This window comes from Falco cherrug, chromosome 4, assembly GCF_023634085.1.
Source record: "Falco cherrug isolate bFalChe1 chromosome 4, bFalChe1.pri, whole genome shotgun sequence".
NCBI lineage: Eukaryota > Metazoa > Chordata > Aves > Falconiformes > Falconidae > Falco > Falco cherrug.
This window is the reverse complement of record NC_073700.1, coordinates 28,460,456-28,485,797: the sequence shown is the minus strand read 5'-3', so window position 1 is coordinate 28,485,797 and position 25,342 is coordinate 28,460,456. Positions and strand designations below refer to the sequence as shown.

Genomic DNA, 25,342 nt, shown 5'->3' with positions numbered 1-25,342 from the left:
GGACTTTGCCTGGAGGGCTGAGAAAAGCAAGATAAGAGTTGCTGCACTGGGGCTATGAATCTAGGACCTTTTTTATTTCAGCCTGCTCAACCAGTTTTTGCTCTTGGCTGAAAACAACCTGGCACACAGCAAAAAAAAAAAGGCCATTTTCCAGCCAGATCAGTTCTCCAATCTGTTTTGCTGCGTGGCTACAGAAGCAGCAGTGCCAGCACAGTGCCAGGGGAAGCAGGACCACCAGGGCAGTACCTCCCCTGGAGGTGCAGCCACCAGCCAAATCGAGCTCAGGCACTGCTAGGGGACATCTAACATGACACCCTGTCACCCTGCAGGGCCAGGTGCTGGAATAGATGACACAGGATGAAGCTGAGGGCTGGGAGCACTTAGGTGAGGGATCCTTCTGGTGACCTGCATATCTTGAGTCTCTTGGAGAGCAGTGATGGGACTTGTGGGCTTCCTTTGGGAGAGGAGGAAAGTCCTCGTTCCAGCCTAGGAGCTGGAGGCTTTTGTCACTGGTTATTTTTGTCCCCTGCATGGTTAAACCAGGCCAGCTTGGGGTCTGTCTGGACGCAGAGAGGAATGGGATGGGGAAGCAACCCCGAAACAGCCGCCTCTTGGGTGCCCGCAAAGCCAGGCAGTAAATCGGCACGGGGCAATGCGGGCTGCTACGAGCAGACCTCCGGCAGAGCTGAGCTTTGCTTTGCAAAGCCCACAGCACCCAGAACCGCTGGGTTTGGGGCGTGAGGGGCTGAGCAGGAATACTTCTGCGACATTCATCATTCTTTAGGAACGGTCTCCACAGTGCTGGGGGGAGGTCCGCCCTACTTTTTTGGCAGCTGTGGGCCAGTGCTCAGTGAGACCTGAGCACATGTCCTGTTGACACAAGTCCCCTGCCACGAAGGGATTTCAGTGTCTTTTCTCTGCCCCAGCTTTGCGGTGTGCAGCCCTGGTGCCCCAGATGAGGCCTGGGGACTGGTGGGCGCTGCCGTGACCCACCTTGCTCTCTTCTCTTGCAGAAATGGCAGCGTCGGTTCTTCATCCTCTACGAGCACGGGCTGCTGCGCTACGCCCTCGACGAGATGGTAAGTGCTGCTCGGCCAAGGCATGTGGCCACTGTGTTCAGGCTGTGGGGATCAGCCAGGGCCACCTCTGCTGCCCTTGGAGGAGCCTGGGGTGATGCTCCTGGTACGAGACATGAGGCGGTCTCTGCTATACTGGTGAAGAGTTGTGCTTGCTGGGTTTGACTTAATGCCAGGCTGGGTTTGCGTGGGAGCTTGGCGGACAGCCTGCGGAGGATGGTGGGTGTTTTGGAGGTGTGTGAGTCCTACCTGGCATGAGATCAATCAGTTGCCAACAGATCCTGCTCTGACAGGGAGTGCTGAGGGGTCCCCAAAGTCATCCCCTCTCCTTTCTGTCCGTTTCCTTGGTGCCAGCTGGGGTTTGGTGGCAGTGAATCGCCTTGGCAGTGCCTGGGAAGGAGGCCCTGTCTGGCGATGTCCATGGAAAGTAGGTCAGCTGGAACGCCTTCCTGCTGCTTGCCCGCCTCGGAGCCGCGGCACATTGCCGGCACTGTGGGGAGACGAAAGGAAGGGAAACCTGTCCACTGCGAGCCGCAGAGCAGGACTGGTGAGCCCAGCAGGGTCAGCCCAGCCGTGACCGCACAGGGCTGCTGATTTATCCTCCTGGCTACCGCAAGCTGAAGGCTGAGGCTGCTAGCACGGTGCAGCAGGCACCCATGTGCCGGGATCTGCCCCGGTGGGCGGCTCACAAAGCCAGGCGTGCCGGGATGCAGGGCAGTGCGTGCGCACGCGTGGGGCAGGGACGTGTGGGGACCTGTGGCAGGGAGGCTCCCTGTGAGGGCGGTACGTCTTGGTCCTCGTGTGATGCCTGCAGCGAGGGCACCGTGGGCTGGGGAGGCACAGCAGCACAGCGGGCGTTGCTCGAGTTTCATGCCTTGTTTGTTTGTATTTTTTCTTGGGGTTGATCCAAGTGCCCTAAATAATTTAAAGGTCTCTGGTAAGAGCAGTGGAGGCTTTTAATACGTTTTTAGTGTCTCGGCAACCTGGTTTCACAGTGGGCTGGTGTTTCATGTCCTGTGCTGACAGGAGAGCAGTGTGTGGCTGGCTGGAGTGGGGAGGTGCCCCAGTCTGAGGCGGAGGTGCGAGGATATTGGGAAACAAAGGTTTTGATTTTTTTTGTTTGTTTGTTTGTTTGTTTGTTTTGCTGCTTGGTTATCCCGAGGAGGTTTACCTGCCCCGGTTGCTGCTGCGCCTGGGGAGGAGCAGGTGGGCCATGCCCCAGCCCCATGCCTCCTGGGCACCACAGGGGACCATGCCAGAGAGCACACGGGGAGCTAGGGGCATCCCACATTTCTCCAGGCTCCCCTTGTGCTTCTTCCCCTTGAGAAGGGAAAAAGTGGAAAAACCCAAACAAAAAGGGAGTACGCGCATGTGGAGCGTGGGTCGGTGTCCCAGGCAGTGTGACATACCGCCATGCTGGCACCTCTCCAGTCTGGGCCCCCTCCTCGGCCACTGCTGGGTCCCTGCACCCCTCCAGCCCTGTGCGCCATGTGGGAGGGCTCTGACCCAGCTGGGAAGGGGCACTGGGACTCGCTGCCCCCACAGCCCTTTGTGGCATGATGGGTCGCACTGGAGGAGGGCAGGAGGGCTCAGTCTGGCCTCGCTGCAGCCATAGAGGGAGAAGATGGTTGTGGCTCCTTCCTACTCATTGGGATCTGACACATGGTGTAAAAATACCCTTCTGACCTTTCTGCGGAGCACAGCACTGCATGGGATCCACGCTGCTGTTAGCCCCAGCTCTGCTAAAGGTGTTGCTTGGGCACAGCTTCCCTCAGCCCCTTCCAGCTCATGGCACCAGAGCAACCGCTGCTGTGCTGGCTGAGCTGGGGCAGGGAGAAAAGCCCCCCAGCAGGAGGAAACGGGGATTTTTGTTGCTGCTCAGCCCATGCAAGACCAGGGCTGGGGGCCTGAGGAAGGACAGACTGTCACTGTCTTCTTCCTTACGTGGGAATGTGTCCTGTGGTGTATCCTCCGCTTGACCTTGGGGAAGGTTGTTTTTCCAAACTGCCAGCCCATGACCCCTCTGCATCGGGTGCCAGCAGGGCTCAGCTGGCGGGAGCGGGGCACCCCTTCTGGTAGCTCCTGATGCCCCTGCACAGCCCTGCCCTCGCTCCATCCCTGATGGCAGGGCCAGGCTGACTCCCTGCGTACCGGGAGGCTGTGTTTACAGAGGGTCAGGTACCTCCCACAGCTTTTGCTGCAGTCCCTGTGGGTAACCTGTGGCCATCACAGTGCGCTCTGGCAGGACCCTGATCCCAGTACCCCCCAGCTCAGAGCTTACACCAGAACCAAGTGTCTGCGCAGATGTTAGCGCTCAGCCCTCGGCTGGTGTGCACAAGAAGGGGGGACCTGTGTGGGGAGTAGCTGGGTGCAGCGTGTCGAGTGTTGGGGCTCAGCTGTGGTGCAGCTTTCCATCCCAGGAAAGCATGGCTTGGAGGGTGCCACAGCTCCAGTGGGTTTGGGACCCACAGCCACCATCCCATAGGATCAGGCTGTGATGGCTGAGTGCTGTGGGTCATTGGAGGGGACTGGTGGCTCTCAGGCTGTCAGCAAGCATGTTGCTGCGGGGGGCAGGTGGTGAGGACTCAGCCCTGTGCCCACCACACCTTGGGCATTGCTGGCTGGCGTTGCTGGGGGACACTGGTTTCTCCCCCGAGGTTCTCGCCTGCTCGCAGCCTGCAGCTCTCCACTCCCAGGCTGTGCCGGTTCCTGTCCCTGTCCCCACTACGTCTGTGGGGCAGGGGGGGTAACAGGGATGGGGTCTCGACCAGGAGGTGTCTGTCCCACACACGGCAAGGACATTGTTTTTTGCATGGGGGATCCACTTTGCAGCCCATACAGGGGTGACTTACCCACTGTGTGCCCCAGTTCCCCTCTCTGGGAGCTGAGTGGGGGTCCCGTGGGGGGCTCGGTGTGGGGGCAGCCTCCACAGCATGCTGGGAACTGGGCAACAGCTGGCCGGAGACCTCCCAGGCAGCTGCAAGCAGGGATTGTATTGCTCTGTCTTGAACCTTTTAGGCATTAATTTTGTGGGTTTGGCAATTTCTGCTCTTATTAAAAGTGGGAGAGGAGGGAGGGGTGGGCGGGCTTGGGAGGGGAGCCCTGGGCTGGCGATGGTGGTGGAGATGCTCCCGTGCCCAGCCAGGGAGATGCTGCTCCTTGCTCCCAGCCAGCTGGGGAGCAGTGGGGTGAAGGGGTGGCTCAAAGCCCAGCCACAGGCTGGGGAAACCTCAGGGGGTCCCCAGAGATGTGTGCTGTGGTACGCAGAGGCCATGGGATGGAGCAGCCTTGGGGATGGGAGCCTTTTGCTGTGGGGTGGGCAAGTTTGGTGTTGGATTGGTACAGTTTGGGCAGAGAAATCCCTTAGCAGAAGGTGGGGCAAGTGGGAACAAACTGCCCCGCTGGCATTCAGCTCCCTCCTGAGACCTGCCCGTGGGTGTTCCTGAGCTGATCCCAAGCCTATGTGCCTGCTTAGCCACCTTCTTTCTGTATGTCCATCCTTCCGTCCGTCTGCCATATTTCTGAAAACTGAACCCAGTTCTGCATAACAGCTGTGATGGGAAGGTCGTGCACAGGCTGTGGACCTCTGTCCCCTTGGACCCAGGCTGAGCTGCCAGACTCGCTCCCCAGGGTCTCCCTGTTCCATGCTGGGTGCCGTTCCTGCCGGCAGCCCCAGCCTGGTGCCACCACCCGGAGCATGCCTGGCCGCTGGGAACGCCAAGCGCAGCACATCCCCTTCCCTTTGTGGGAGTGTGCTAGCAGCCGTTCCCGGCTAAGCCGAGCCTGCTCAGACGTGCAGAAATTCCTCCCTCCCAGCTGTGGGTGGATGTGGAGGGTGTGCGATCGCTCGAGGATGCCTTTCCATGCTGAACCACCGTGATTACCCCTCGGTACTGGCTTGCTCCTGCTGTTTGACAAACCTCTGTGCTGGGCCAGGTGATGTACGGGGGGTTGATGTTTCTCCGCAGCAGCTGGAGCGTGGCAAAACCACTCTTACACTGAGTTGAAGGAAACGGGAAAGAGGGTGGCAGGGACTTGGGGATGAGATGCTGCATTGCGAGTGTCTGAGGACATTTCCCCCATGTGCTTGCCAGTCTGGTGGCACTTCCTTGTTTTTCCCGAGAGGTGCGTTCCCAAGTTCCCCATTACATGGAGTGCGAGGCTAAAGCCTGCCAAAAACCTGAAGCCGAGCCAGTTGTGTCCACAGACTTGTTTTGGAGGTGGAAGAGTCACTCAAATTGCTTAGACGTTTGGTACTCCAGGATATTTGAAACTAGAGAGGATAAAGCTCTCAGCCTGTGGGGAAACAGCCTTGCCTGAGCTGGGAGGGATCGTGCTCCGTTACTGGAGGGGACATGGAGGCACCTGTGCCAGGATGGGGAGCGAAACCCCCCTGGCTGCTGCCTGCCTGGCAGCTGCATCCCAGCACGCTCTGTCCAGGGGGAGATGCCCAAACAGGTGCTGCTGGCTGCACCTCCTGACATGTCCTCGTGCTGTGCAAGGTCTCAGTCCTCCTGGGAAAACACCCTGCGGTCCCCGGGGAAACCGCTGCTACGGCTGCAGTGGGAGAGCAGCCCGGCACCGTGGTGCTTCGGTGGTTTGAGGGGTTTTGGTTGAGGTATGAGAGCTGCCACAAAAATAGCGCTGGGCTAAGGGGATGGAGCCAGAGACTGGCAGTGCAGAGCATTTGCCTCCTTTGTTTTGATTGCTGCGATCTATAATTAGCAGCCGAGGTCTCTATAAATATCTCTATAAATAGAGCCCTGCTGCGTGGGAACGTAGCGGAGAGGCAGTGGGTGTGCAGGAGGGGTTTTGCAGGGATGGAGAGCACTGTCCCCTCCCTCGCTGGACCTGCAGGTGGGTGATGGCCTCAGTGCTGCCTGAGAACAGATCCAGCCCTGTGGCTAGAGCAGGTCAGAGAAGAGGGTCTGGATTTCCTACCCAGCTTCTAAATGGCTCATTATGTGTTTGTGGGCCAGGGCTGGTCTCTGTGCCTCAGTTTACCCCTCTGCCACTTCCCTCGGGCTGGGATTTTTACTAGGTTGGCATTTGTGCCAGTGCTTTGCCCCCAGCAAGAGCTGCATTCTCCCTGGAGGTGTTATCCCATCACACCAGGCCTCTTGCCAGTGGCTGCCTGAGACAGAATAAATTCTGGCTTTTTTCCTTTGTGGATGTGCTGGTTTGAAAGGAGGACAAAATTCACATTCACCTGGCAGTATCTCAGACTTGCTGGTGTTGTGGATAACTAATGCCAAGGTGAGAGCATCTTCTGGATGGGCTTTCCCAGCTCCCCCATGGGGGATCAGGGGGAGCATCCCTCGGCATGACATGTCCTTCTCCCAACAAACTGGCCCTGCTCCATGTCCGGCACTTTCCAGCGTGGTGGGGTGAAGTGTGAAGATGGGCTGTGAGCTCTGCCTCTGTCCTGCCCCTTATTTGCTGGAGTCAAGTTGCTTTCTAAAATTAGGGAGGGGGCATTAAGAGCTGTTTAGGGGGCTGGGGTGGTTATAAGAAGGTGTTTAAGCCCTGCCAGTCCCACCAGTTTATGCAGTGGTGGTGGAAATGGGTCCATCCAGGAGCTCCTGGCTTCATGGTGGTGGTGTGGATGGGGAAATCATGCAGGACATGAGCTGGCTGGGATGGGAGTGATGGGCAGCGGTGGGCAGCAGAGCTGGGGAAAGAACTACGTTGGGGAGCAGGGTAGAAGATGATCTGTGGGAAGGTTTCACTTGGGATGTTTAGTGCATATCTCAAAGATGATGCAGTAGAAATAAGGAAATATCAGCTACCTCTGTGCCAGAGTTTACTCATGTGTAGGGGTTGGATGGTTGCATCCTCCACGGTGGCGTTGCAGACCCTTCCCAAGCTCACAGCACAGTAGTCCTGCTCCGAAGTCAGGAACTCGGGTGGATCGTAATAGCATTAACCCCGGTATGAGGGAGCAGGCATCCCTGCTCCAGCCCGCAGTGGCTGGGAGGGAGGTCAGGAGGGAGCTGGGAGCTGATGGGACTGGGTCAGGATGAAGAGCAAGGCCAGCCCAGCATCTGGCAATGGTTAGGGGAGCACCGGGACCCCTGGGCTGGGTGTATAAATAGGAGAAGAGAGGCCATCTCGGAGGTGGGAGGTCTGGCACTGCGCAGGGGGCTGCCGGGTCACATCTGGAGCCCCGTGTGGCCCCAGGCCCCGCTCCTGGCCATGGAAACCTAAGGAATTGATAAATGGGTAAAAAAGGAGACTGGTGTAAATGTCGGTGGCTGCTGATGGGGGATCAGAGGGAGGGAGGGATGCATGCCCGATGATGCTGTGATGCATGGATGCATGTAATTATTGTTTCCTAATTGACCCCCCTCCAAAATGTTCTTTATTTGGAAGAAAGGGGCATTTTAAAACGTCACTGTCAGCATTGCTGCACCATGTTAATTTTCATCATAGTTCCCTCCTTTGTCATCTATATTGTTAAGAAGCCAAGAATATGTGCATGTGTTTTTCTCCTCCTTTTCAGATCAAAGCAGTTTACTTCAGTCTTGGCACGGAATAGAAATTCATTGGCAGGGATTAAAAACGAACCTTAAACATCCTGGCCTCTACATCCTTACTTTTTCCACACGTTTCACCATTTAAGTGTTTCCAAGCTCTCCCTGCCCCCTCCTCCGTGGGAGCACCAGGCTTTACAAATCCCAGTTCCTCGTGTCCTCAGCATTTCACCGCACGGACACAATTTTGCCAGTGCCTCTGTTTGCCAGATCTTCAAGACTTTCAGTTTCTGTTTAGCATAAAAAGCTTTTGGTTTGAATGAAAGGATGTTTCAAATTTAAAACAGGCTGAAACAGAAAGGCTGGAGGGGAGCGGGTGTGGGAGGCAGGATGGTGGCAGGGTCCCCTGTTCCAGATTTTTTCCAGGGCGTGGGTCTGGCTTGGTCTTGTAGCTGGAGGACTTTCTGCCTGGCTCCTCTGGTTTTCAGTTCAAGCCCAATGGAGAGGGAAGGTGACCCCTTGCATGGCCACATCCTGCAGCAGTCCAGAGGTGATGTGTCTCCGTGGTGATTGATGGTGATAGTGCCCTGCCAGTCCCACCAGTTTATGCGGTGGTGGTGGAAATGGGTCCATCCAGGAGCTCCTGGCTTCATGGTAGTAGTGTGGATGGGAAATCACACAGGACATGAGCTGGCTGGGATGGGAGTGATGGGCAGCGGTGGGCAGCAGAGCTGGGGAAAGAACTACGTTGGGGAGCAGGGTAGAAGATGATCTGTGGGGAGGTTTCACTTGGGATGTTTAGTGCATATCTCAAAGATGATGCAGTAGAAATAAGGAGACATTGGGAATAATTGGGGAGCAACAGTTCTTTCCCCTTCAGGGGAGCTGGGCAGGAAAGGGACACTGAAGTCAGAGTGCAAGGGAGAAGAGACGAAGCACAACCTTCTGATTGCTCTACAGGAGATGTAGAGACTGCACAGGTGCTGGTGGTTCCTGACAGGGCTTGGAGATCTTTGATGGAGTTGAGTTTAATTTTCGATACTCCTTTTGGGGGAAAAAAATCCATGAACCTCCAGGGAGCCCTGGGAACTTGTTCCCCGGGACATCACTGAAGCTGGGACTGAGCAGCCTTGAAAGGGTTGGGAGAATAGACAGATCTTTATTCGTGGTCTTTCTAGCAGTAATGTCATGCTTGATGCTGATCCGGTGTCATTTTGTTTGTGGGGATTGGGTGTGGGGATCCCATAACGGTGGCGTCAGGGCGATTAGTGTCTTCCCTTTTCTGTCCGCTCAAAGTATCTGGCCCTAGTTGCTGCTGGAGGTGGGTCCTGCTGTCAAGACACCTGTGGGCACCTCCATGAATGGTTTCCTACCCTACCCTACCCTCTTCTGTTTTACTACTTTTAGTTTGGTTTAATGTGGTGTTTGGGGAAGTAATACTGCTCTAGCTGTAGAGGGGCAGTTTGTGGGGGCTGGGAGAACAGGGGAAGGCTCCTCCAGGGATGGCTCCACCAGCAGTCCTGGCACCTGGCTCTGGGGCCCCAAAAGTGCCTGGCTTTACTGTGATTGAGCTGGCTCTTTCTGTTCACATCTTCTTGAGCATGGATGGAGGATGGTGATGTCCACATCCAAGCCCCCTGAGCAGGGCGTTAGGTGCCTGCAGGACCCACTCAGGAGAGGCCCTGGCGTGAAGCAGTCTGTGGTGGGAGGTTTGGGAGTTAACAGAAGGCAAGAGAATGAAAGCTGAGTTGGGAGAGCTCAGTACAGCCAGCGACCTCCTAATGAACAAGCAGCTTTGATGACCTGGCCCAGGTGCTTCCTTCCTGGAAACAACACAGCCCCTATTGTCTTCTGCAGGGTGAGCTGCAAAGCTGGAATTGCTCTTATGCTGAGCAGTGAGGACAGGTTCAAGTGGCTCTGTCCTTTTTGCTTTTTCCCTGCTCCTCCATTTCTTGAGACCTAGCAAAGACATTTGTGTAGAAGACGTTTGCAAGAGCAGGGAGGAAAATGGGCTGGATTTGAAATTGCATTTATCTAGTTTATGGGAGGCAGAGTGACACGGGCGCTTGCAGCAGCTGGAGTCTTCATGACTTCTGGAAACTTGGGCTCTGTACCCGTGGCCTCCAGCCTGGCTGCACGCTCACAGTGAATGAAAAAATCATGGTGTGAAATGTTGATCCAGGAATCAACCCGCCTCTAATGGTATTTAGCAGTGAAGATGTCAGAGCTGGTAGCAAAATGACATAGCTAATTGCTGAGCGCACGATTACCCTCACATGAGCCCTTTGGGCCCTGGCTGGTGTTCCATCCTCTGCCTCGCGTGCTGGCCGCAGACCTGCCTTTCGTCTGCATCCCACCATGCTGCAAATGCCATAACAAAACAGAGCACTCCAGCAACAGCCCTGAATACCGCAGCGGTGGGTGACAGATGGTGGCACTGCTGTTTACTGCAGGCAGTTGCTCCAGTTGCTTATTCCCTTTTTTCTCTTTTTTTTTTTTTTTTTTTTTTTTTTTCCCCCCCCTTTTCTCCTTCCCCTTTTTGGTGGAACGGTTGAAGTGAAGCTGGTGAGAGCTCTGCTGGAGTCCCTCAAGGCAGCTGAGGAAGAGGTGCAGTGGTGGGTGCCTTCAGTGCCTGATCCCAGCTCTCCACAAGCCAGGGCAGCACTGGGCTCTTGAGCATCCCCGGTCCATGGGTGGCCGTGCCTGTCTGCAGACATGCATGACCAGCCCACCCAAAGAACCAGCAAACTCAGTTTTCTTGCCCCACTGTTGCTTGGTGCTGGGGAGGTGGTGTGAAATGAGCTGTCTGCCGCATGGCCCCATACCTGCCAGCTGCACCACATGGTGGTGGGGACAGGGTCGGTTTTAATTCTTTCCAGCCCTGTCACAGGCCACTGGCTGAGGTTGGTGAGGACCACCGGTGGGCTGTGGGCTACGGGTAGGGTGACGCTGGGCAATAGTTCTCCCTTTTCCCATTGCATAAAGGAATCCCTAGAAGTGCCATCCCGGTGGCTGGCACATCCCTGTTCCTTGCCAAGGGTCCCTTCTCTGCTGGGTGGCGTGGGTATCCTGGCTGCGCTGGGTGGGATTTGGTCTTGCAAAACCCTCAGTGACAGCTCAGAGAGGAGGACAAGGACATGAATCAAACAAGGCAACGGAGCTGCTCCAAAAAATCAAAGTATGTTCCCCCGTTTTTCCCAGCAGAGATCCTGTATTCATTGATTGTTGACATGACATATGTGGGTTGGAGAAAGGCAGTGGCAGCTTCTGGCAGGGGAGGAAGGGGATGGGGGGGTGTGCAGGGTCTCTGCAAGCTGAGATGCTGATTACTAGGGGCAGCAAATAGCTTGCAGCTGCCTCCGCTCAACACGCTCTTTGTGGTGCTTGCAGCCACTCTTTGGATGCAGCTATTTTTAATTTCCCCAAGCACGCGCACAAAGCAAAGGGGGGTGGGCGATGCTGCCGGCATCCCCCCTTCCTGCTCCCGGCTCCCACCCCTTTCCCAGCCAGCCCTGCGCTTCCCGGCTTCCTCCTGGCCTCTGGGGAATGGGGGGAGCTGCACACCCCCCCTGGTTTTTTTGGGTCCACTTCGGGAGGCAGGCTTGGCTTCCCCCACCCCACCCCAGTGTGTACAGGGCGCTGGGAAAATGCAGAAATAAATAAATACGCAATTAGGCAGGCGTCCAGCCATGGAGGGGGGTGTGTTGCAAAAAGTGTCTCCGGCCAAATTTTGGAATGCCTGAGAAAGCGGCTGGAGCCTGTGGGCGAGCGCAGGGTTGTGGGCTTCCCACCGCCGCTCTCCTCCCAGCGGAGAAGGGGCGGCTGCAGCCCCCGAGGAAGAGGAAGGAGGGTGGCAGCTCCCAGCCTTGCTCATGGGTGTGTGTGTGTGTGTGTGTATTCCACTCCGCTGGCATCTTTCAGAATACGAGACAAGGCATTTTTGTGCTGGCGGTGTGATGAGAGCAGGGGGTCTCAGCCAGCCCTCGGCATGCTCTTGCCACGGCTCGAGAGCAAACTTTCCCCTGGTGTTTTTGGGGCCGAAAGCCAAGGTGTGCGTTCTGTTCAAGCAGCAACACTGTTTGGGGCTAATAAATTACTTATTTGCAGTCCTTGTTTCTCTGTTACGGTAAGCATTAGTGAATATTATATTTCTGCTTTATCCTGGGCATGCATTATTCATCAGGTTTGGAGTCTGTAAAAGGGATATCGTCAGGTTAAAACTTGTGCGGAGACAAGCCAAGGTCTTCAGTGAGGTTTTGTAAACTGCTTTTCTCAGGGTTACCGAATGCAGGGGGTTTTGCTGAAGTCTTCCACCTTTTGTCTGCGTTGTTTTGAGGCATTTCTGGTGAAAAATGAGAATTCCCAGGCAGGTTTTATTACTGGTCTTGGTTATTGAGCTATCATGGGCTGCAAGACACGTAAGGTGGAAAAAAAAAAAAAAGCCAGCAAAATACTGCTGGTAACAGCATGTGATTGTGCTTTTGGTTATATATATTTTGTAAGATCTTTTTGTTTTGCCCTGTTCCTTCAAAGCTGCGGAAGAGGCTCTTCCCTGCAGTCACTGAAGTCTGACTGCAAGCAGGCAACAAGATCAAACAGCCAGCCAGTCTTGCTGAAAGTTAAAATTACCATAGGTAAATCACGTGCACGGCAACTTCACGTTACCCTTCACCTCCTTCCCGCAGGATCCAGGAGCTGATTTCTCTGAGTGTGTGCATTAACACGGCTTGCACCCTGCTACCCGCCGCAGGCAGCGTGGGCTCCTCTGCAACCTCTTTTGCTTTTAAGGGAGAGCAGGGCCCTGGGGCAGAGGTGCTGCTCGGGGGGCTGGGGAGAGCCGGGAAGGCTCCCACCTACCAGGGAGGGTTTTTCCCCCGTGTTTTCCTTTGCATGCACCCCAGGGCTGTGCCCCGTCTCCGCTGCTGTTGCATCCCTAGCCGTGGGGCTGTGGGGACGTGGCCCTGGGGGTCCTCGCTCTTGCATGCCCTGTGTGCCGTGGTTCTAGGTGCCGTAGCTGTGACTCTCCGTGATTTTATGGCCAAATAATTGCCCTGGGGACCTGCAGTGAGGCCGTGGGCTGCTCTCCCACTGTGGCTGTCACCACGCTCCTCCCAGTGCAGTGCTTCTTGCAGTGTTTCCTTTGCTGTGGGCGACAGGGTCCCTGGGGGGTGGAGGTGGCGGGGACGGACACCCAGGTTGGGTTTAGGAGTGTCCTGGCAGCACCCTGCGCTCGCACAGGATTTCCACCCGTTGTGATGCTGCGGCCGGGGGAGAAGGGGGGTGTTTTTGGAGCCCACCCAACCTTGGCCCTTTCCTCCTTGTTTCGTCAGCCCTGTTGTAACCGCATCGATAAAGTCACAGCAGATCACTGGGGCACTGGGGAGCTACTGGGATATAATTAGGGTTTTGGTTCACTTTTCTGGCTGCTTTCCCATTAGGGGAGGGACAGCGGGGATTATGGACGGAGCAGATGTGTGGAGGAAGGGGATGTTTGGCTTGCACGGGTGGTTAATGCCATACACAGGCTGATGCTGGGGGGTGAAGTCTGTCATCCCAGGAATGGGGGATGGAGAAACCTCCTTGGATTCATCCCACTTGGGTGCACCAGCCCCAGATTGCTCCTCTCTGCTGGAGCCAAACCAAGAGGAGAGGTTGCAGGGAGTGTTCCCGGGAGCTGCTCATGGCTGTGAACTTGCTCCTCGCCCTGAACTCCTCTGCAAGTGCAGGAGCCAGATGTGAGCAGCAGGTTTCAGGAGAACATGCTGCTCCCCTGAGACACAGGGATGGTTCCGGCAGCTTGGTGTCTTACTCCCAGCCTTTGTCCCTGGCCATGGCAGGTGCTCAGAACACTTTTCCCCCTGGGTGCTGCTTGCCTTTGAACCCAGCAGTGCCTGCCCGGCCTGCTGGCCGCATCGGTGCTTCCACCGCACCCTGCGTGTGGCAGCAAAGCCCAGCTTGAGCTGTGTTGCCAGGAGGTCTCCTTGCTCTGCAACAGCTGTGTGTGCCTGTTGGGAGCTTTTCTCCTTGGAAAACTGCCTTTCTTGGCTAAAAAGCCTCCTATTTTGTGCCATTCAGTGGGATGGCCAGCAGTCAAAGGTCAGAAAATGCTCTCCAGCTACCCCCTTGGCTTTTGGGAAGGTCTGCAGAGTCCAAGCTTGTCTGGAAGCTGCTGGGAGCAGGGCAGGTGTGGGGTTGTCTATGGGGTGAGGTGTGGGGTGCAGGTTGTGGCTGCTGCTTGGTTGGCCATCCCATCCCATCCCAACCCCTTCTGCTTGGCTTGGCCTTTGCACCTCCAGCTGCAGACCCCCGAGCGCCCTGGGACCCCAGCCGTGTGGTATTCCCAGCCCAGCAGGAAGCTCTGCAAAGCTCATAAGAGCAGCACTGGGGAATAATGAGATTTCCAGACTAATTTGGCCAGATTCAAGAACTTCCACTGAAGCATCTGCGCCCGTGGGAGCTGCCCGAACTTCTGGCAGATCTGGTGCTGCTGATCCCCAGGGTTGTCCTCACCTCGTTTGCAGTTGTCAAGTGCTGGTGCAAGATGCTGTATTGACAGTTCCTTGGGGGTGAAGGTGGGGGTTTGGGGGAAACCCCACCACGGCAGCAGCGCTGTAGTGCATGGCTCCCACGGGAGATAACACAGCGTGGGATGTAACTGGCATCTGCTTTGCTGCGGCCAGACTGGAGCCCGCTCTTTCCCCACAGAAGGGCGAGCAGACAGGCATCGGGTGACCTGTGTGCGCCCAGTGGGGTGGGAAGAGTGTTGACCGCAAATAAACTGCCTTTACCCACTGTAAAGCAAAACCTACCAAGCAAATTTTCAGTTCAGCTAAGCCCAAAATAAGCCAAACCAGGGAGAACCCGCAGCTGTGGCCCTGCAGTACAGCACCGGCTCCACTGGTGGAACAGAGTTGGCTTGAGTGGGTCTAACCCTATGTCTTGCAAGAATGTTCAGCAGAGCTTTGCTGAGATGCTTCTGCTGGTTTTGTTCATTGCAAGGTGGTGCTTTCTTTCATTTATGTTTGTGTTTTAGTGAAGAAATGAAAATTTCTGGTTCATACAGAATAGAAAGTTTTTTCTTTTACTGAGACACCAGGAAATGTTTTGCCATGTTATACGCTCTTTCATTGTGGGAAGTACTTGCCATTTTTCACCTTGCTCTGTGTGCAGTTCACTGTGCTCCCGGAGCTGATGTAATGCAGGGCCTTAAATTAGCCAGAGCTCAAGATGATGGCTGTCAGATGTGGCTTCGCTTGGCTGTGACGGTGGTGATGGCTCGGTCTGTTGCTGTGTGTTTGCTCTGATTCCTCTGCTTGAGTGCGTTTACAGGAGGGGTTGTGGGATGGCTGGAGACCAGGAAACCCGTCCCTCCTTCCCCCTAAGTTGAAGGGGAGATGGATTCATTTAGGGAGGTATGGGGCTTTGATTGATTTAATTTGCCATTTTCCTTGTATAGCTCTTACCTTGGCCGTGCCCATCCTCGATGATTCCGAGAAGACAGAAGCAGCAGCTCGCTCTGCAGCTCCTTCTCTCCTCCCATATTTCTAGTCTGGATCTTCCTGAGTCCTTCCACACAAGTCTGATTTCTGGGTGCCACATGCTGTGGGGTGGCCTTGTACATCTTAGCCAGTGCCCGGTTTCAGTGCACTCCGCAGCACACCTCCATGCTGCCAGGGTGATGGCACCTCGGGTGGCCCTTGGCCGCGGTGGGAGTTGCCCTTAGGTCGGAGCAGTGCTGAACAGAAGACCTTGGGAGTCATTCCAGCAGCGCTTGGTGCTGTAAATAATGGAGCCCACGTCAACTGCGGTTCTTTTCCCACTTTGCAAGAAGACTGGCTCCAAAATTGAGCAGAGAGGGAGCTTTGCCCTGGGTTCATTTCGTAAGGTTTTTTCCAAGGTGCAAAGCCTTTTTCACTTAAATGTCTTTCACACTTTTTTGTAGCTGCTGTAAAGATCCTGAGCAAGGGCATTGCCTGTCTCACCGGTTTTCCTACCCAGCTATAGGCTTGAAAGTGAAAGATCTCTGGAGAGTCAGCGCAGCAGCCTCAGCCCTGGTGTGACTGGTTAGCAGAGCCAGCCTGGGCTGTTGGGCAGAACCTGCCCCGGTTCAGCCCCTGCTCTCCAGCACAGCCGATGCCCAGGCAGATGTTCAGGCTGTTTCCCTTACCCCCATGAAGCAGAAATTCAGGTCCAGATGTGGTTGAACAAGGCTTGAGTGGCTGGTCAACATGGGTGGATCTGAGCTCTCCACCTCCTGAGCTGTCTCCAAAATTGTCATCACCGTGGCTATGACCATCTCTGTGTGGGTGACCTTAGGAGTCCTGCTGTGGGGACGTGGTTTCTGATGTTTTGGTGAAGCCCTTTGCTCCTGGGGAGGGACATGCGAGCCGGCATGCACGAAGGTGCTGGTGAGTGCCTGTACATGTGTGTGGTGCAGGGACCACCTGGGACTTGTCTCCTACACCGAGGGGGTGGAGAAGAAAGTTGACGAGGCCAATTTGGAGCAGTGCAATTTGAAATTCAAATATGAAGATGCAAATGTAGCCTGCCTTTCCTTCCCACCCCCAAATGACTGTGTTTCCCTCTCCAGGCAACTCACCTGCCGTGGTCCCTGCACCAAGCTCCGGTCCCTCTCTGCATGTACCGTCCCAGTGCATGGTCTCACTGGGCTTGTGCCATTGGGCTGATTACCATGACAACTTGCTTGAACGCTGCAGATACTTGCTTCCCCTTTGGCTGGGGACCTATTGTGCCTGCGCGTTGGGGAGCGGGGAAGATGCCATGCTGGCAGCTGCAAGCAGATGGGGTCGGATCTGTTATCATGTATTCCTCCCACCGCCCTCTTAGGAAGGGAGGAGGACATTTTGCATTTGAAATGCAATTAAATCCCAGAGAACAAGAGGGGAGAGTAACTCTTGGGTTTGCAGGGCTGTGAGATGATGCCTTCAGCGTGGTGGGGCTGCCAAGTGCCCGTGCAATGCTGGGCTTTTGCTTTGGTCCTCAGAGAGCCAGCATATGAGTGTCTGTGCCAGGTTCTTTGTGTAATACTGGGCTTTTGTTTTGGTCCCCAAAGAGCCAGGATGGCCGCGCAGAGCGACCTCTAGATCCCATTCCCGGTGGGACCTTGTTCTTGTTCCCATCATGGTGCTAATGTTCTCTGCGTCTTCTGTCCCTCTTTCTGTCCAGCAGTGTTGGATGTGGAGTGTGCATGTGGATGGGTGCAAGCTCCCCTGAAGGGCTCCCTGGATTTGGGGATGCTGCCAAGGACCCAGAGGGTCGGACCCCTGCGCCGAGGGAGGTCGCACCCACTTGATGACCACCGCTGGGTTTGCTGACCCTCCCTGCCTGCTGCGGGCGGTTGTGTCAAGACAGGATCCGGCTGTCCCCGTCACGCACAGACCCCTTGAAGGCGGTTCAGCAGGAAAGAGGTTAACAGGAAGGAGGCAGGCTAGGCGCTGGCTGCCAGCTCCCGACCCGCTTTGGGGTGGGAGCAGCTGGGAGCTGCAGGAACGGTGTGAAAATCGAAAATCGCCATATAAGGCCAAGAGGAGCCAGCTCCAGCCTCCGGCACAGCCCCAGCCAGGCTTGCTCCGCTCCAGCACGCGCTCCCCGGATGGGCGCCCATGGGGGACGGGGCTGTGGATGAGGATGCGTTGCCCCAAACTTGCTGCCTGGGCACCCCTGGGGTGGGTGCTGCCCATGCCTCGCCGAGGTGGCGTTGGGTGGGAGAGGAGCCTGAGGGTGCTCACAGCCAGCTTGCAGGCAGCTCGTGGCCTCCCTCAGTGTTTAGACTCGCTGTCTGTGGATGTAAACACCAACTCTGCTTAAAGTGGCCCCTGGCTGAACTCTCCTGGCCAGCCCCTATGCTTCACCCCCTCCCCAAACTGCTCCCAGGGAAGAAAATTCCTTCCCCCTGGCAAAAATGGAGCTGATGATGTTTCATCTCCTGGTAGAGGCTCGGGAGGGCTCTACAGGGGCTCGGCATGGAGGGACGGGCATGCATAGGGTTTGCTAACCCATCCTCCAAGCCCACCTCTCTGAGCCCGTTCCTTGGAGTAGGTGACCTGTGGCTGTGGGGAGCTCCTCCAGCAAAATGAATTTCAGGAGCCAGCTGTTGGTGCCCGTGATGAACAAGCAGGGGCCAACAGTGGGGAAATGCGTGATGGGGCTGGGGAAAGTGTTACGGCATTTATCCAACCAGGAGGGTGTCACTGTGTCACTGGCCGCACACCGGGGCAGGTGTCCTGTCCTCTCCTCGTGCTGGCACTGGGTGGCTGCTGGCGGCACCACAAGCCACGTTTGCTGCTGGTGCAGAGCCACACAGGCACGTGCCAAGGCCACGTCTGCAGAGCACCGCTTCTGCCTCTGTGGGTGAAAGGGGGGTGATGGCTTCTAGCTGGCTAGTGAGTCCAGGTAGCAGCGAGATTTGGGGGCATCTTCCCCCTGTTTCTTGCACAGAGGCGCGAAGCGTGCCTGCAGAGGTGCAGGGGGACATGTCTTGCTTTTCTGTTGCCTGGTGCACAGCCTGAGTGAGCTGGAGGTTTCTCAGTGGCTTCACTGAGCAGTAGCTGCTGATTTGGGAAGGCTGCAGGTGGGGAAGGTGTGCTCAGGTGGCCAAGAAAAGATACCTGCCTCCTGCTTGTGTGGCACAGGGAGAGCAGAGAGCTGCCACAGGGATGGCAGGGATGGGGGAGCGCTCCTGCTTGTAGGGAGGTGTGGGATGGAGGAGCACAACCTTCTGCTCCCCTTCGGTGGGTGACTGCTCTAGTCCATCCTTTTGCAGAGCTCACAGAGGTTGTTTTCAAGAGCCTTTGTCTAATTTAATAAATCCAGGGTGCTCAGCCTGTTAGGTGATCTATAAGTGTAATAAAATCTGCCTGCCGCAGAGCTCCGGGCGCGTTGTGACCGTATCGATAGCTTTGTGCCTAGTGGCAGGAAGTCTAAAATGCTCATTAAAGGCCTGCTGCTGTGCCAGCCACGCTCGCCCGGGCAGCTCGGGTCACACCGTGGCCACCCCGCTGGCACCAGCAGGCTGAGCACCCCAGCAGCACCCCCCGGCCAAGCCTGCTGGCAGGGCCAGCCCCGGTGTGTGCACGGTGCATCCCCAGCTGTGGTTTAGGGAGGCCATGCATAGCCTCCTACGGCTGAAGTGAGCTCCTCGTGACTTTTCAAGGGGTTGGTGCTTTCTTGTTGATGCCCTCTGGGTGGGAGCGGTGGACGCGGCTCTGGTGTGAGCCTCCTGTGCCGTGCCGGTGCCAGGAGCTGCCTGCCCAAGCTGCATTGCTGCCCTCGCCCAAGGTATGGTTGTCTCCATGTTGCTCTGATGTGCTGGTGGTGATGGGGCAGCGGAGCCTTGCTCCCTCCCACGCTGCAGCAAAACCAAGATCCTGCTTGCATCCCACCTCGAGCACCGCTGTCGGCTGTGCCCAGGCACTGGGGATGGGCGAAGCTTTTAGCAAACACGGCAGCTGCCTCTGCATGGTACTCAAAAGTGCTGCGAATGGGCAGCGCACTTGTTGGCAGCCACCCTCATGAATATTTTAGCTCGGAGAATTAACATTTGTCAAGAAGCATTCGTGGAGGAAGCATGGATGTCTATTCTCCGGGCTCGCTGCTGCTCGGCAGCAGCACTGGGAGCCAGGGCAGAGCCAGCTGGAGCCGAAGCCCTTCCCATGCAGCGTTGCAGGGGTGGGATGGCAGAGCTGCAATCTCCCCCCTGGGACAGGCGGGCTCTGGTGCCAAGGCAACCAGCCCGCCATGCAAGATAGACAAATGGTTGTAGGGGGTTTTTTTTCTTCCCCTCCTGGTTCTTGGCAGAAAGTAAAATGTCCCTTTTGTTTGGTTTCCTCCTCCCCCTGCCCCATCGCCTTTCTTTAAAGGTTGTGTTCCAGATTTTGTCAACCCACGTTGTGTAATAGTGCTGGAGAACAGCGTGGGCATTGGCTGTGTCCCACTGAGGCCATGGCAGTGCTGCTCCTCGAGAGCTTGACCACAGGTTTACCTACTCGGGAAACATCTTGTGTACAGTTGCTGAGCCAAGTTCTGTTGTGTTTTAGATCGAGCTTCTATGATGCACATGTGTTAGAAATGATGGGGAAGGTACTTGGAAAAAAATTGCCAATTTTTCTATCTCAATAACCCTGTATTTCTGCCTTAGCCCTGCAAAACCGTATGGAAATGAGGGAGTCTTGCAGATAAACCCTGTTGACTTAAAGCATCACCCGCTGCTTCTGGCAGTTCATCACCCACAGAGCATCCAGCGCTGTGCATCCTCCTGCCACAGTGCCTGGGTCTCTTGGTAATGTCCTGCTTGGAATGTCTTCCTTCGGGCTTGTAAGAGGTCCCCGTTCTTTCTTTCCCTCCTTTCCACTGTTTTGCTGCAGTGGCTGGTTGTGCAACCTAAGAGCATCCATCCAAAGGTCCCTGCATCTCATCTGGAGGCTGCTGGGTTTGTGGATGCGGAGGGCACAGTGTGACTCACACCCTGGGTGCCCAGAAGGGAGAGGAGGAGAACATACTACAGGCTTTGTGTAGTACGGAGAGGGATGCTGCAAGCACACGTGTGTGTGTAAATATGGATCTGTTACACCAGAGGGAAACAGCAACACAATTGTTTCTTGGCTGCGGTTCCTTTGCTGGTACTGGCAGCGTGGAGAGCTGTAGCTGCTCATATGGTGCAGGTGCTGCCTTCCCTGTGCCGGCACGTGGTGAGCGGCAGGGGGCTGCTCCACTTGCCAGGCTGGGGGTGGCCGGTAGCACCGAGGAGAGATGCTGCTTGTGGTGGTGCCCGTAATAGTGTTCTCTACTGGTGCGCCCTGCCGTGCTGCCTGGCACACCCAGGCACCAGATCCAGTGGCAGGGTAGCTGTGTGTTCTGTCCCGTGGACAGCAGCATGGGAAATGGTAAAGGCAGGGTCAGTGCCTGGGGACGGGGCTGTCCCCAAGGAGGTGACCAGCAGAAGCCAGCAGCTGGAGCCCGAGCTGAGCCTGAGCGTCCACTCCTGCCTTGCCCAGACGCGAAGCCTCCCCGTAGCTCCGGGGTCTGACGCTGGGTTCCACCATGTATCAAAGCACCTGCTCTTCAAAGGGCTGGTTGGAGTCCCAGCCTTGTTACTGCTCTGGCGTCTCTGCCGTGTAACACCTCCCAGCTCTTGCATTTATTTATTCCCCTCCAGTTGCTGGAGCCATGCAGTCCTCACCTGGCCTGGGACCAGCCTGGGGACCAGCTCTGCTCATCCTTCCCCAGGGATCCCCAGCCCTGAGAAACCCCTGAGAAACACAGGTGCTCAGAGGCAGGGAAGGGGTCTGTGTGTCCTCATCCCCTGCTGCAGAGCCTCTCCCGTCTCCCCTGCTCCCACGCCACCGACCCACAGCTTCGGCATGCGAAGGCTGTCCCTCTTCTGCTTCCTTGGGGACAGCAGCCATGCACCATTGCCAGCTCCTTCGCCGGGATCCCCGGCTGATTTCGAGGCACTCCTGGGGTGCAGTGCTGCCTGAGCCCTGTCCTTTTCTTCACTGGAGTTTGTGTGTGTACACACGCGTTTCCACCTGGCACCATTTGCATTTCGCTTTGCTTCAAAGTGGCTGCGCTGCCTCCAAGGAAGGAAGTAAATGGTGTAAAGGAATTTACATCCTGAGCGAGCGAGGCTGCTGGTCCGTCAGGTTTTATCTGCTGCTGAGAGGTGCAGGGGGGCTGCTGTGGGGTGGGGGGTTCATCCCCGGTGCCCATCCTGTCCCTGGCTGCAGGTGCAAGGGGGGCAATCCCAGCTTTTCTTGCAGCCCCTCTCCTGGTGTCCTGGATCAGAGGCGCGGTGGTGGACAGGGATCCATGTGTCGGGCTGTGCAAGATGCCGCTGTTCACCCTCGCAAGGAGGGGTGTGCAGCAAAACCACTTCGTGGGGCTGGCCCGATGGGGGGGCAGACCTGCTCCTCCGCTCCGGGCACGCTTGGGTCAGGGCTGGGTGTGATCAGCAGGGGAAGCTGCCCTGAATGCTGCCGTGGGGTCAAAGAGGGAGGAGAGCTGTCTCCTCCTAGGCCAGCTCCCTGCCAAATCCCTGTGGGGCCTCCCAGGGAGCAGAGGGGGGCCTGTGGCACGTGGGACCGAGTGGCCCAGGGTACCCATGAGAGACTGGGGCTCCCTCCTGCAGCTGCCCTCATCCCCTTTCTCCCCGGTCCGGGTTGTGTTCCCTGGTGCAAAACTGTGGGTGGGGAAGGGGATTGGACCCAGACCTCACAGTCCTGAGAGCACTGGCTGCGACGAAGGCCAACAAGACAAAAATGTTCCTAAGACTGTACTTGGAGCAGGAGAAAGTTTTTCCGTTGGGTTTTTATCGCTCCCGGAAAGCGGGGTTTTATTTTTGTTGTCTAAGACAAAAAATCCTCTTAGAAGCCGACAACCTGCGGCAGTGCAGGGCGGGCGGCTGTGCGTGTGCTGTGCCAGGGGTCTGGGCTCAGCTTCCCTTTCTCTCCCTCCCTCTATCCTGTGGGGTCTGTGGATGCTGATGCTGGTTTGCATGAATGAAAAGAGGAGGTTTTGGTGTCCCTGGTGTACAACCAGTCCCGATCGTGTGCCTACACTGGACACTGATGCTGCAGCACCCATGAGGGCTCTATGCCACCCCTGGGCTGTTGTAGGATGTTCCCACCTGGGGACACAGCTGCAGGGAAAGCCCTTTTCCTGGGGAAGGGGACTCATTCCCACAGCCCACAGATGGGTAAACCAGGGAGCCTGGGGGGCTGATCTGAATTTCCTAGGGTCATGGGCTGGGGCCATCGAGCTGTCCCCAGCTGCCCCTTCTTTGCATGGCGCAGGCTGCTTTTGGAGGGGTTTTACTAGCAGGGGAGCTGGTTTCCGTGGTAAAAACCTTAACAGCATCTGCCGAAAATCCATCTCCCCGTTGGCCCGGCCATCTAGAGGGCACCAGGAGGCTTTGGCAGGGCAAGGAGGTGGCCATGGGCTGCTTTGGGTGCTCCTGTGATGCTGTCATCAGTTTGGAGGGGTCCCTCTGCCTGGTCATTTATGCCCCAGGTACAGGTTTGTGCCAGGGTGCCGGGGGAACCCCAGTGTCACTAAGCTTGGGGGGGCAGAAGTAGGGTGGGCAGGGGGGAGACAGGGCATCGCTGCTCAGGGAGGGAAGGCTGCGGGTGGCTGTGCTGTAATCGGATGAACCGGCGCCGCTCCAGATGGGCCTGTCAGCTCTCGTCTGCGCTGACACCCTTCTGGGTCCCTCCGCATCCCCTTAGGCTGGGGGGGGGCACTGCCTGTCCCACTCTGCTGTGTCTGCTTGGAGCAAGAGGGTCAGGAGGTGAGACTCTTTGCAAAGCCCATCAGACAGATAAGGTCTCTTCTGTGCTGCTGTCCCTCCCTGGCAATGTCCATGTTTTGTTAGTTTTAATGGGGAAAACCTGGCACATGTGTGTCTGTACTGCCTGAGCCTTTCAGTGCTGAGGGCGGTGGGGCCTTGCTGCTTTGCCACCCCTTTGCCCCACGTGCTACCCCACCACCCCAGACGGGTTGGAAACCCAAAAGCTGGCCACTCAGTGCCTTGCCTGGGTGTCCCCATGCTGCAGCAGGGCAGCCATCCTTCCCTGGGTGTTTGGCGTAGGAGTGTTTCACTGGCAGCAGTGGGCTGGGCTGGCAGGAGTTGTGCCTGCTGGGCTGTGTCCCCAAGTGTGTGACACAGGGCTTTGCTGTGTGCTGGCATGGTGCACAGGTGGGTATGGGTACTCGTGGGCAAAGCATCTTGGTGTGTAGGATCCCCATGTCCACCAGGAGAGGTTTTAGGACTCAACTCCGCACTCATCTGCTCTCCTCTTCTTAAATGTTACTCCTTTCTCTTTCCCCTTGCAGCCAACCACCCTCCCACAGGGCACCATCAACATGAACCAGTGCACGGATGTGGTGGATGGGGAGAGCCGGACAGGGCAGAAATTCTCCTTGTGCATCCTGACACCGGAGAAAGAGCACTTCATCCGGGCTGAGAACAAGGAGATCATCAGCGGGTGAGTGCAGATCTGGGGATGAGCCACCACAGGGATCTTCCCTTAGCTGGGAGGAAGAGGAGGGCAGGTAGGACCTTGCCCCAGGCCAGGTGTGGTGGGAGTGCGTACCCAGGCTGATCTCTGAGTGCCCATCACAGCCTGCTGCAGGGACAGTCCTGGGGGTCGGGTGTAGCTGCTGCCTTGGGGTCAGCTCCAGTCTTCTCCAACTTTTTGGCAAGGACAGGGTTTCCTTCCCCTTCCCCACTCCCCTGCCTGGCAGACCCCTGCCATTGCCTGGTGCTTTGCAGCTGAGCAGGGGCCTAAGCACCCACTGAGCCACCAGATTTATGGTGTGAGCAGGACTGATTTCAGCAGAGACCTGTGTAGCCATCCTTTATTTGTCTTTGCTCCATGCCTAGTGCGTGTGCTTGGTCATGCCGGGCTGGAGTGTGAGGCTCCCCAACACGCCGGCCACCTTTCAGAGCCAGTGCTTAAGGAAGCTCAGCCTCTGCCAGGAGCCTGAGAGCCAGACCCTGGAGCTGAGATCCTCCTGAATCACTTGTTTCTTACAAAGGCCACTGTTTCACGGTTTTGTTGTCTGCCGATGGGCAGCATCCTGCTCCCGGCTGCAGAACAACACTCCCAGTGGCTTTTACCCCAGAGGATGAGCTGAGCTATGCTGGAGCATTTGTGGGATGCTCAGAGGATACATCAGGTGCCAAGGTGCTCCTCGGCTGGCCGTGGCAGCTTCAGCCCCAGCAGAAGGTAGCTGTTTACTTGCTAGGGAAGAAGCTTGTCCACAGGGTGAACATCAGGACAGGCTTGGAGCTGATGGGTGCTGGGGGTGAGCCCAACGGTGCTTTTAGGACCATCTGATCAGGTACCCAGCCCGCTGGCACAGGTCCTGTCCACACACCAGCGGTAGGTCCCATAGTCCTGGAACTGGCGTGTCAGACCCTGAGAGCCGTACGCCATGGTTCTGGTCCATCCCTGGGCAGATGTGGCCTCTTGGGGCTGTCTGCTCTGCATTTGCCCTGTCCCTGTTCGGACTTGCCTTCACAGTGCCCACCTTGCCCCGCTTCGCTCGCTCCCTGCATGGGATGCAGCCCATCCTCCTGGTCCCAGTGGAGCATCTGACCTCTGAGGATGATTAAAATATCATTGCTCATAGGAGTGCCGGCTGCTGGGGTGCAGTTGCTCAGCAACACTGAAGATTAAGCCACTAAAATGAGCAAATTGCGGTAGATTCCCTGACTCCAGGTGCTGGATGGTGACCTAGGAACATCCTCGTCCATCTCACGTGCCAGCTTGGGTCGAAGCCGGTGCTGGTGAGGGTGCAGAGCTGCGGGAGAGCCGAGCTGCCAGCGCGCAGCAATGGGCTGGGATGGTGCTGCTGCTCACCTGTGAGCATTTCCCTTGTGGGATGTCTGGGGCTCAGTGCCTCCCTCCCAGAATTCGCTGACATTTGAAACTAGAGCAGGAAGCTGAAGGGATGAAGCGCTTGCTCTTTCCCACTCTTCCCAAGGCGTGATGTCACCTGCTTGCCCGAGCCCTGGCAGCAGCAGAGTCGGTGCTTTCTGTTGAGATGATTTCTATTTCCAAGCATTTCCTTTGGTTGTGACTCCCTCCGTTTTGGTAAATACTGGCCGAAATAGGCATTTTTCTAGCAAGAGCTTGGGATTTTAATCAGATGAACATTGAAACTTCCCTGCTCTACTGAGACGTGAGCGTAGGCGATCCCTGCTCCGTGGCCCCGTTTGCAGCAGTGGGGTTGCAGCGGCTGCGGAGCCGGCTTACAGAGGCACAGGGGAAT

The 25,342-nt window shown here is 56.5% G+C and overlaps 1 protein-coding gene across 8 annotated transcripts in view; it reads left to right on the top strand.

Annotated features, from left to right (window-relative positions):
- MPRIP (myosin phosphatase Rho interacting protein) overlaps positions 1 to 25,342 on the top strand; it is an 81,975-nt gene that overhangs the window by 12,862 nt on the left and 43,771 nt on the right. For all 8 annotated transcript variants that reach the window (XM_055710100.1, XM_055710099.1, XM_055710097.1 and 5 more), the window contains exons 3-4: positions 1,014 to 1,079; positions 23,399 to 23,550. In XM_055710100.1, the coding sequence (XP_055566075.1) occupies positions 1,014 to 1,079; positions 23,399 to 23,550 (218 nt within the window). The remainder of the gene's footprint in view (positions 1 to 1,013; positions 1,080 to 23,398; positions 23,551 to 25,342) is intronic.